Source organism: Ciconia boyciana, chromosome 7, assembly GCF_034638445.1.
Source record: "Ciconia boyciana chromosome 7, ASM3463844v1, whole genome shotgun sequence".
Classification (NCBI taxonomy): Eukaryota; Metazoa; Chordata; class Aves; order Ciconiiformes; family Ciconiidae; genus Ciconia; species Ciconia boyciana.
The window spans coordinates 32,348,160-32,360,517 of record NC_132940.1 but is presented as its reverse complement, the minus strand read 5'-3'; the positions used below and the strand labels follow the sequence as shown (position 1 = coordinate 32,360,517).

General features: G+C 41.6%; 1 protein-coding gene across 4 annotated transcripts in view; it reads right to left on the bottom strand.

The window, feature by feature from the left end:
- Positions 1–12,358, bottom strand: part of COP1 (COP1 E3 ubiquitin ligase) — a 129,847-nt gene that overhangs the window by 65,155 nt on the left and 52,334 nt on the right. For all 4 annotated transcript variants that reach the window (XR_012043363.1, XM_072867326.1, XM_072867327.1 and 1 more), the window contains 2 exons: positions 8,832–8,975; positions 381–489 (listed from right to left, as the gene is read on the bottom strand). Coding sequence is in view for 3 of the 4 variants with exons in the window: in XM_072867326.1 (XP_072723427.1) it covers positions 381–489; positions 8,832–8,975 (253 nt within the window). In the remaining variant the exon portion in view is untranslated. The remainder of the gene's footprint in view (positions 1–380; positions 490–8,831; positions 8,976–12,358) is intronic.

Here is a 12,358-nt window from a genome sequence, read left to right as displayed (position 1 = left end):
GCAATCACTGCAGGATTTTACAAAAGGCTTTTGACAAAGACTGAAGTGGAACAAGTATGGAGAGACAGAGGTTTCTAAAGAAAGGCAAGACAAACAACTTCAACTCATTTCTCCCTGTGCAGATTCCCCACCCAAAAGCAGCAGCAAGAAAACATCAACTGCCTCATGACTGTGACAAGAAGATAGAGCTGCCTCCCTTGGAGGACTATAGCTCAATAAAGCTGTGCAGATGAGACATTTACCAAACATGAGGAGCATCCATGTCACCCTGCGGAATGCAAAAGCCTATTGCTGGACTAGAAGCAGAATCTCAGACTGAATACTGCTCCCCTGATGTGGTCCATGGTGTGGGAAAGTGTTGCTCACTGACTGCATGTTACCTGGTAGACCTTGGATCTTTGTCCCGTGAATCCATCCCAAAGGATGACTGTGCCTTCATAGTCACTGCTGGCTAGCAGGTTCTTGTGGTAACTACTCCAGCTGATACAGCTTAAAAAGAAAGAGAGTCCTGGTCAGTCCTACATTAAATCATATCTCAACACAAAAATCACTCTTGCAATACCTCAGGCAATTAGTGTCTTTGCAAAGCATGCAGCATTTGATCAAGCCACCCCACTGAAACACTCAGGAAAGGACAAAACCAAAACCCAACAGAAACATAACAAACCTTCCTCCACAAGTTGAAAAAAAAAAAGCTTTATTGGCTTAAGTGACATTGCCTCCCTCAAGATGAAGTGCTAGGGCTTGGGATTTTTTAAAAATGTATTCATCTCTAATACTGCAATTGTTTTGCTATTTGAATTCCACACAAATTCTCAGAGAGCTCAGGGTTTGACTTCTTAGCCTCTTGCCAATAGCTACTACTACTATTATTACCATAAAAATAACTACTTATCTAACAGAAGCTATATATGTAAAACACATAGCTGCATGGATGGTAAATCAACCTCTCCCCTGGCATATACGTAATATTCAAAGCTGTACCTATGTGCAAATGAAAGTTTTACTTCTGAGAAACTATTTGCAGCTTTCTGTATAAGGAAAGATTCTCCTTCCTATCCAGAAGTAAACAGTGGTTTGTTTGCTACGGGAAGTTAAGGAGATGTTTCTGATTGAGACCTGCAATATATGTCTCATGGGTTTATATTTTAAACTGAATTAAGTGGCCATGCAAAACTAAATGACAATTCCACCAACAAACTCTGAGCATCAGCAGACAAAACAAGAGCAGTGACACTGCCAAGTCACATTTGTGGCGTTCTGGCACTATGCCTCCACTCTGACTCCCGAAAAATGTGACAAAGAAAATTTTTAATACTTGTTCACCAATTTTTGGACCATCTGGCACAAAAACACGCCAGTTGGTATCAACTATGATGCATGTAGCAGAAGCTGAACTGACAGACCCAATTCGTGCAGGTCAAACAGCTCTGACACAGTTAACTAGATTATGGCAGCCTTGGGGCCAAGTTTTAACCAACAATATAAACTAGAAGTCCGTGATTCTGTAACTTTTTAGTACTGCTTTGATCAGTACAGCTACACATTGAAATATGATGTAGATACATGGATACTGATTTAGGAGTATTACACCTTGGCAAATTCTTGGTTCCACTATACACATGCAGCCTGTTTTCCTTAGGAATACAGCATTTACACACAGAAGGGGAAAAAATCCTTTTCCTTTTTAACATAGTTAAAGTATATAAACACTTAAAGCAGCGCTGGTGTTCTGCTCCTGAGTATGGTCAAACTTCACTTACTGGGGTGTGAGTTTTGTAACTACAGGGGGACTATGCACACCAACTACTAATCATAGCTCACTGCTATTTAGCTGCATGGAATCAACAAACTTATTTGAGGTTCTGGAGCAGCCAAATAATAGGAAGCAAGAAACTCAGGTGGTTTTTAGAACAAATTTGAAGAAATACATGAAAGGAACAACATGCTAGGGATGTTTGCATCAGCAGGAAACTTCATTGAGTGGTCCAAAAGACCTCCAGCTCTGACTTGCTCTGCACAAGTTAATCTGTAACTTACAGAAACGAGACAGAGTCATCCAACAGTAGCAGCTTTCTGCAAGCCTCACACCACTGCATAATGCTTGGAGAAAACCTTTAGGACACACCTTCCCCAGCAGATCACTGGGAGCTTTCTTTAGAATGGCCAGTACAGAATGATGACATAGACGACACTGTTTTCAACCTGTCAAACATTACTCCCTGTGCACACCTTTATCTACCTATACCCTGTTCACACACTTGCACATTTCCTTCATACAACAGCATCCCTTGGTTTTAAAACTTTTCATTCAGAAACGTAAAAAGTTTTATTTACCCAATATAAGTCATTATCTTTAACCACCAGCTGCTAAGAGGATGGTTGAGGTGATACTGCTCAGGCAATGCTTTCCCTGATTTCACCTCTTCCACGATATGTCATTAATTAGAAAATGTTAGTGTCCTCAACCCTTTTAAGTACAAAGACTGTCCACAAATGTATCATCAAGGAGCTATCATTACACCAGCTCTACTACCTTCAGGTACCCGCAGAAAAGCGGGTCTATGATTTACTACAAGCCTCATTCAGAGAGGCTTAAGTGGCTCCCTGAGGACCAAATGAAGCTGGCAGGCAATGCCCACCAGGACTGAGGTGATGGTTGCAGCAGTTCAGAGATAACCACGTCTGACATCTGGAGTCTTGTTTCCAGGCAGAGCAGTCAGTCACTGATGGAAGCAAAAGTGGTTCAGAGCCCTAGAGCTACAACACAGCAAGGCACTGGGCTGGGAGCAGTCTCCAACTAATGGCAGGGGGCTAGACACTGCACTAGACATTTATCAGTTCAAACCTGTTCCCCCTGCCATCTTATCTCCAACTCAAGTCAGGGCTTCAAGCAGCTTAAGAAAAAATATAATCTGTAAGTTTAGCCATCACACAAAAGCAGGAAGAATACAGCCCCAGGCCAAATCTTAGAGAAGGCAGTCTTCTATCTGGACAGCTTTGAGAGCACATTGGGCAGCATCAGCAGGTGGAGAGGGTCCTAGAGAAAGGCAGACATGCTGGTGCCACCCTAGCTTGTTAGAGGATGGATGCTACGTGCTAGGGGAGCAAGAGATCCACATCCGACCAGCAGAAGAGAGCTGGGCACTGCAAGCTGAACTGTGAATAGGATAATCACATAACTGTATCTTGTCAAAAAAGAAATCACCACAGATGATGAAAATTACAAATTACTGAGGAGGCAGAAAAATATAAAGGACAAAGTTTAACAGTGCTGCTTGAGATGTGATAGATCTAAGGATATTTCTTATATCAGGTTTGTAGGTAGAGGTAATATTTTAATAGAATCAATCAATATAGATGGAGAAAAATGAAGGACTTCTGTGCCCAAAAGCATGTCCATTAGGTCTGGCACAGCAAAGATCAAGCTAAGCATTCTGTCCTACTGAAGTGTGATGATGTTAACAAGGGGTTAACACTCACCTGGAAAGCATTTGTAGATCAACAGAGGGGAAAACAGGAACTGACAGGTGAAAAATGTTTTGGGATTTGCAGCCACTAAGTGGTTCAATTAACACCTTTTAAGTCACACACACCATAAATCTTTCATTTTTAAGGAATATGATTAAAGGATCATAATAAGACAAAACCAATTCTGTTCAGCTCTGCCTTAATTCTCTCCCCTCATCACCACCCAACTCTTTACAAAGTCTGAAACTAGAGTTTTCTCCTTGACATCGCAATACCTGAGCTTCTTTGTAACTTAAATCCTCAAAAGTAACCTTTGTAGAGCTCAATTCAGGGTTGGATCAGGTGGAGGGGAGCTCCCTCTCCAGGTAAAGGATGCTTTTTACCAAGGGCTGACTGTCCTTTGGTTGTATTCTCTGGCATCTGCGGTGACACAGACCTGAAAGAAGGTGGTCCTGGAGCTGGGACATTACGATGTTTCTCTTCCATGTGGCTTCCCTGGGACCTACAAAGGGTTGAGAAGCTACTGCCATGCTCCCCTCAAGGGAAGCACTGATCCTTCTTCCATGCCCAACACAGGCAACTTTGTTGAAACTTCAAAGAAATCTACTTTTCTAGGTTCCCTTGAGATGTTATCATGGGTAACAAATTGAATAACAGACTCAAAAATGCATGGGGGAGCAAGCTGGAGAAGGGGAAAGGAAAGCGCTAAGGTAAGACAGACCAAAAGTGCAGCTTACACAGTCCTCAAACAGGTTAAGCATCAAAACCCCACAAGTACATAAAAATAACCTTTTGTAGACAACCTTTAGATCGCCTGCAGTCACATCCAGGGAGAAACTGAAATGTGGAAGCTACGAGACATGATACAAAAAATAGCTACCTAAGGCTGAGATAATGCATAATTCAGTGCTGGATTAAAAGGAGTTGTGCGAGGCCATCTTATTTTAAATACTAGTAGCTATATTTTTTCAGTTTTTGCTTTGTTTTTTAATCCAGAAACAGGACGACAGTTATACCCTAGAGGTTTATCTTGCCATAAGTTGTGATAGCTTTCCTTCCTAGGAGATTAGCCTGGAGAAACTCTAGTTGAAAGCTAATCACCAACCTCTGAAACACTCTCCTAACCTCAGCATCTGATCCGGACACACAGAAATCCTGACCCTGTAAAGATTTATGTGCATCCTTCATTTTATTCAGACACAAAAGCGGGCCAGCTCCGTTAGCGCTGTCAGTCACAGTGATGTTTCTTTCATGAGCCAGTATTCTTATAGCTGAAATGTCTCAAATCCAGGATCAAGTTACCCAGTGTCAGCCACCCCTCTGGCAGTGAGAGTTAAACAGAGTTAAAGCTTTTAATAAGGCACAAACTGCTGTGGTCTGACCCGCTTCTGAGTGCCAAGTGCTTCAGACCCAGTCTATTACCATGAGTCAACCAATGCCCAGTAGTTTTAGAACTGAAATGTTTTTAAGGGAGTGCTCTATTACTGCAAGGAACATCCACGTGAATAACAACACTAACCAAATATTTCAGAGACATAAGAATTACATTACCATCATGAATGTTTTAAAAAAACCCCTTTTTTCTAATCAATACAAAGAAAACCTCTAGTAGGGTTAAGAGACAAATACTTTTAAAGAAAAACTTAATCTTCTTGCAAAGTGAAGCAGTTACTCTGAAAACCGGAATTAATAAAAGTTGAAGGTACATTTCTTTATAACCTTTTTAGTGTCAAACGTTTTCTGCATTGGACATATGGGCATCCAACACAACCAGTCATGAGGTTTTTCAGGATAAAGAGAGTTCATACCTCTCCAAATAGCAAAGACTCTACGATGAAAAACACCATACAGCAAGTTTTTGCTTAATTTAAACTTCATAGTGAGAACTGACTGCATTTTAAAAACTGACAGCAATAGGCCCATGAACTGCTATTACAACATAGCAATCACGCATTTGATTTATTGACACCGAAAAATGAAAACAATAAAATACTAGCAGCCTCCTAAAAAAACCCTACTGATGCTTTGCTTTTACTGCAGTTGACTAAACAGATGCAGCTGATTTTGGAGGTTTGTGGTAACATCTATCACTGACATACAGATGCTGCAAACAGTGGTGAGCATGCAGAATACTAAACATGGATTTCAAAAGCATGTTTACCTAACCACACTTGCACATCACCTATTGTAGATTAACGAGGCCCAAAGCCAACTTCTTTTACCTGAACGCTAGACCTCCTTATTTTTCTCCTCCTGCAACCTATAGCAAAACAACAAATCTGCCTCTTGAATAAATCAGAGAAGAGCTGTGGCTCGCTGCTAGCCATTCATCCTCTTCTCATCCTTTCCCATCTCCTCCTGCACGGGGAGAGCTGCAGATTGTCTGCCATAGCTAGGGACACAGCAAGTCATAATTAGCTCACAGGGTGCTGTTTATAGCTACTACACAATGCCAGGATTTGTTTCTTGTACTGAAGCTATGAATCTGTAAATGGGATTTTTATGAGGATTTATGTGTCATCTTGTGTTTTTCCTGGAAGCTTATGCCACTGTTGTTCCCGGGGGATGCGATGCACATTTACCAGAAACCCGACACACCGACTTCCTCCCCATTCTTAAAAATAGGGATGAGAAAGCTCAGCAGATGAAAAAAGAATGTATGTAAGAAGCAGGTGGGTGTAAAAAAAGGGGGTTGGAAAAGAGGAAGAAAGACTCAGCTACAGCTGGTACCAGGGCTCTGCTCCAGAAAAGCCTATAATCAATTACTGCTGGCATGAAGCTCAACCTTTCAGCAGACGCCCAGCTGGCACATGGCAGAGCAGGGCTGGGCTGATGCCAGCCCCATCCCAGGCAAGGGCTTCCCTTCCCACAGCTGCTCCAGGCCAGCAGACTTGCTCTTGGCCAGACATGAGTCCTCACAAATGCTGTCACCTGTCTGCTTTTATAAAAGCCCATCAGAGCTGCTGCTCCTCCGAAAGCTGAGTCACTCACATAACCACTAACAATTTATGTTCCAGCATCATCACTCTGAATAAGGTTAACCAGGATCAATTTAGGGTGAGCCTCCCATGACATGTCTTTGGAAAGCCAAAGTGCCTGCTGACAGACAGTTCTGGTGCCGCCCGAGGACGGAAGGGACATTATGAGCTGTGCCAGTGTCACACGCCAGCTTCAGCAGAAGAGACATGTCACCAAATCCCGTCTGTACACAGACCCCTGCATCTCTGCTGGGAAGAGAGGTACCACCCATGTGCCACAGCAGAAATAGTCTGTCTTTGATACCAGAAAGGGCACTAGCAGGTAAAGTAAGCCTCTGAAAGAAGCTGCACCTCCACCCAAATTAAGATCAAGAGCTTTAAGCCAAGGCTTTACAAAAAGCAGGCTCCACTTGTTTATTTTTTTTATTATAATATGGGCACATTTGCAGCATATTGCAATATTCCATAATGAAATTACAGCCTTAATATATAACTTCTCCCTCAAGCTACACCACTTCAGAATAGAAGTTATTATGCTGCTCGACACTGTGCCAGCGAGCCCCAGCACCAGTGACTGGCAGTACAACTAATGGATATAGCAAGGATGCATTTGACTGACAGCCTAACTTTATTTGTCAAAAGCAAAAGCATCTACATGCTGAAGGAAGGCTGATATAATGTGGAAGTGCCAATGGGAGAAAAGAAATGCATTCCTTCAGAGGAATGAGAGAAACTAGGGCAAGGAAATGAAAGAGGATCCTGTCTACCTCTGCTGAGGCACAGTGTCAGAGAACAATGTATTTAGCATCACCATATATATATATATATATATAATGTATATATGCATGAAACTTGAGAAAGAAGAAATCTTAAATGCAAGCAGTATCTTGTCTGGAGCACAAAGCTGACAAGAGTAACATCACTGAAGGCATTATTGTGGCTCTCCTCACTGGTGGCTGCCAAAGGGAGAACAAACAACTTCCTAATGCCTGGCAGGATCATCAGGGTAGATCCCTGTCAAATTTGAAGTAGCAAGTTTGGAAGTTGCCTCAGACAGACCAAGAAATACCAAACACACATTGCTTTTCCCCTTCTAATTAAGGCAAAAGGTATTAATCAACTGCTAGATGGTTCTCCTATTATTCTGCTCTTCTCCCCAGAATAATGAAGCTGAACAGTATGAACTCTGCTATGACTCAGGCAAAAGTGCTCAATGTTTCACAAGTCCAGCAAAACACAAGCTCCATAATCAGTATGGCTTATCAATACAAATCCCTCCCAGACTGTTTTTACCCATCTTGAAAGCCAGTCCTAGGGTCAGTTGCATTTACATCTTTTCCTTCGTAAAATAGTGTTACACAATTCCTGAGAACAATCAGCATGAGTGATACAGGAGTGATTGATCTATCTTAAGAAACGTTATCAACTACAAAAAGTGTAACTTTTACATTATCAAGCAGGCTTGCAAACATTATTAAGCTTGTCGTACAACATTTTTTTTTCATGGAAACCGGACTGTTACATAAATTTATTACTTACACTTTTGTGGGTGCTTTACTGTTTTTAAAATGTAGAGTACCAAATAAAACCAAATGAGTTCAGAGATGCTGGAGACTTGTATTATAATACTGAATTGGTTTGACTGCCTGTATTTACTTTGAGCTGTAACAATTTTTGAATTAGGATTTTCAAGTTACGTTAGCCAGATTCTTTCAACTGAAGTTCTGACATGGTGGTCTATATTTCTTTGGTTTAAGTAATCTAAAAAGATAAAAAAATAGGTTGACAGTAGTGATAGCAGCACAGAAGCAAAAATCAAGCAAGGCCTCTTCCCAAGAGCTTGATATTATGAAGCCCAGCAGAACAGTACTTCAGGCAGACAAAATCCATAGGCAGAAGGTACACGAGGCATATTTCCTGAGGACTAGCAGCCTCTCAGCAGAATGAAAAGGATCTGGTTGATGAAGAGAAGACAGCATGAAGGAATTGGTGGCTATTGTGAAGAACTGGGCACAGAAGTTACCTTGAGACAAGCTAAGACTTTACCTGGAGCATATCTACTACTCTGCTTTTACTCTCTTTTTAACTGAGTAGGTATCCAACAGCATTTGCAAGGAACGCAAAAGCAGTTCACTACCCTACGTCCCTTTCTCCTCCAGATATGTGGGCCTGCTATTACCTTGGATGAGCTCGGCATACACAAGTAACAGTGCTTGTGCCACCTGATCCCACCCAGAGTTCAAAGCAAGCTTCTCCATCAGCTCCTGCTTTCCTCCTTTCCCCTCCTATTCCCACAATGGATAAAGAAAGCAAAACAGTTACTGCACACAAACAAGCAAATGGAAAAGGCCCTCCGAGTTCAAATGCAAAGTCAACACCTACCTGATTTTGGAATTACAGGTCATTTCATTCTCAGGGTAGTGAATATCCACTGCATCCTGAATGACTGTACCATACTCATAGACTTTAATCTTCTTTGTCACCCCAGCAATGGCAAAGTAGTCACAGTCTCGGTCGAACTCAATACTGAGGAACAAAAGCATAGGTTGAGAACTGTGTAACATAACACATGTACTTACCAGCAGGGTATTTTACCACCTAAACATCTTGGTATGGCAGAGCTGAGAATCACAATTTGCAGTTAGCAAATACCCCATTCAGAACACCTTGGTCAGGTCTGGCACACACACCAACAGCGTGGAGTTCTTGCTCTCAGGCACCATTTTCTAATCCCCTCCAAACACACCCACAACTCCATTTACTGAAACGGACTCTTTGTGGTAGCATAATCTCCATCCTGCAGCCAGGATCTTTGTTCAGATGCTCTAGAGGTTTTCCAGTTCAGCTACACCATCTACATTGTGCGGTACCCAAACGTCAAAGCTGACAGCTCACCCTGGAAACGTGCTTAACATTCAGCTGTATGCTCTAGAATCAACATGCTATGGGATGACTGCCCAGTGATTTCTCTGCTGCATCCCTTAGCTCCTTATATAGAGCAGCTTGGTGAACTTTAAGTGTTGATGCAGAGCAAACCAGTATTCGTGGAAAAACACCTTCTAAATTCTCTGAGTAACAGAGGGTCGAAACATATATCATCAGTACTGTAAAAACCATGCACGCTATGACTTCCACTTAGGGTTGCTCACAGAAACTGAGGCACCTTCTTTCTTGTACTGCAGGGCAAGTTTGTAATAGATATCATTGAAGTCAGAAGTAAAAGCAGTCACCTTATAACAAAGTTAAGCTGCAAATAAGAAAAGCCTGAGGTTGTACATGAAATACATCTGAGGCGAAGGCAAGCAGCAGGTTATAAACAGCTAATGTCATTGCTACCTTTGCAGCTTGGAAGGGCTTGAGAGAAAGCTATCAGACTCTTAGTAACCAGGGAAGTAAGCCTGCTTCCTAGAAGGAGCTCCTGCCTGCCTGCAGCCCATGTCACTGCAGGCAGGGCACGGTGAATGTGCACATATACCTTCTTTCAGGAGCATCAGCTTCAGTGAGACAAAAAGTTTGCTACTCCTCCCAGAAAGGGCTTGGGGGGTAGCATTTGCCCCAAGTCTCCAGGTTGGTATAGTCAGTAACCAGCTCTCCTCAAATCTCTTCACTAAGCAAGCAATCTACCACTTTGAGAGGTCTCTTTTGGGGTTCTTCCACTCAGTAATTAATTTCAATCTCTGCTGTCCCTATCATGATTTTTTTTTAAAAGCCACAGCACTTGTGAACCAGGCAGCAAGTTCTGAATGGCAGCAGAGAAAACTGAGTTTACACTGATCAGGTTTCACGTTCACATAGCTTGAAAAATCCTGAGAGCAGGGGTATTTAAGGTACCTTTCTACAATTAGAAAGCATTAAACCAATTACAAGAAGAGAGAGGGCTCTTTAGGCTGCCCCCATAGCTGTAACAGAGTTTTCTACCCCTCAACATAGCTGAGAAGTTGAAGGCACTGCAATGCTTTCAAGGGAAGATAAATTTAAATGCCAGAGTTTAAATCCCTGTAAAGGAGATATCATCAAGTTATTTTTAAACTAAAAAAGAGAAAGGATTGTTGATATGCAGTTTGACAGTATAAAATAATTCAATGAAACAGCTTGCAATTTGGCCTTGTAACTCAGGCACCTAAACTTCTCCAAAGCAGTGGCAGGAGATGGTCCCACTCACGACTGCTTGCTTGCTAGAGGAGAAACAAGCTAGTTGGGTCAAGCCTGCAAAATCACGAGCCTCCAAAAGGCAAAGAAAAGGAACACGCTTATGGCTGGGGAATGAAGCAAGTAAGCATGCATCTATTTAAATAAAATGGGAGGGGAAAGAAGTCATCTAAGCAGCTAGACTGCTCTCCCCCAGCCCCAGATCTACCCTAGTCTAATCACTTTTTATACAAACAGGACAAAAGCACCATTCAGGCCTGCCTTGTCTTGTTAGCTCACCCTATTCTGTGGAAGAATTTTATAAATTGAAAGCCTCTATAATGATACAATGGATTTACTTGTACCATAATCTTAATTGAACCGCTGTCTCAGCTCCTGCTCACTGCCCTGTGGATTCAGGTAAAGTGCAACTAAACTGATGGCAGCGATTCATCTACTTGGATTCAATTTATACCCTTAGCCTTCTGCTGCTGAAGAAAAAAAAGTTATGTATTACAATGTCTGGTAAAAAGCCAAGTTATTAGAACAGAATAGAACCTCTCACCTGGGGTGGGTTTGCTTCTCTAGCATTAATTTTTTTTTTTTTTTAATAGAGACATGCTGTAGACGTAACAAATGAGTATTTCAATACATCTATAAAAGTTAACACACCATTAAAAAAATTGATAAAAAGCATCAACCAATGAAATTGATTGTCAGACCTGTAACCTTCAAACAGCAAAGACACTGCAGGGAGAAAACGGATGGAGAAATAAACCATCATCTGTACAGATGTTTGTCGGCTGTAAGAGGCAGGCAAACCCAACACAGCAAGCGTAACGCACACTTGCACCTTGGCCTCCATCATCTATGCACAGTCCTGGTAAAACAAGCGTTCTCACTTTCTGCCAGTTGGCTTTTAGTAAGCTATTTACAAAAAAAATATGAACAATCTAAGTAGCTAATCAAGTGGATTATTATAAAACTATTCCTAATATTTGCAAAGCTCTGCTTCCCCCTGGACTAATCAGGATTAGGACAAACAGCTCACTTGCAAAGCAACAGTTTTTTTCACGCTTTTTCCTACAAGTCTTCTAAACGCATTTAGTATTAAGCAAGGCTTATTTGCATTTAACTAGCTCAATGGTATTCCTGTCACTTACTGCTTGAGTATTTGTTTCAATGTAAGTACTTGCTTATGCACAAGCTTATCTATATGAAAATTTGCAAGAGAACTTAGTTTTATTTTGTCAAAAGACACAACAGGGTCAGCTCTGAAGAACAACAACATTCTGGTTTGCAGGCGATACATTTCTACAGTCAAAGTGAGTTAGTCATTAGCACAATGATCACATGCAATAGAGTAATAAGAAATACTTTATCCTTTTTGTCAAAAAGGCCATCAAGACAAGAAATAAACCAGCTAGACAACAGCACCCACTTCACATGTGGCGAGAGGCACAGAGCCACCAGTGAGCCAAAGCAGCACATAAAATGTGTGTGCAATGGCTATTAACATCCTGCTAAAATAAGAGCAATGTGTTTTGGTAGCACTGTTTTAAGTAGACTTAACATGGGACTGACAATGAATGTTTTCACCATCTCAGAGGGCAGATGGAGCACCAACTGTCTCTGTGTGCTACAAACCTACCTCAGTCCTAGCATGAAGCAACATCCTCTAGAGATGGGAGACCAGTTCAGATATTATTTTCATTCTTTTAAGGAAGCATGGCTGGAGGTAAGCCATATTTTAGATCATTTGAACATCCAGTGAAGTTCCC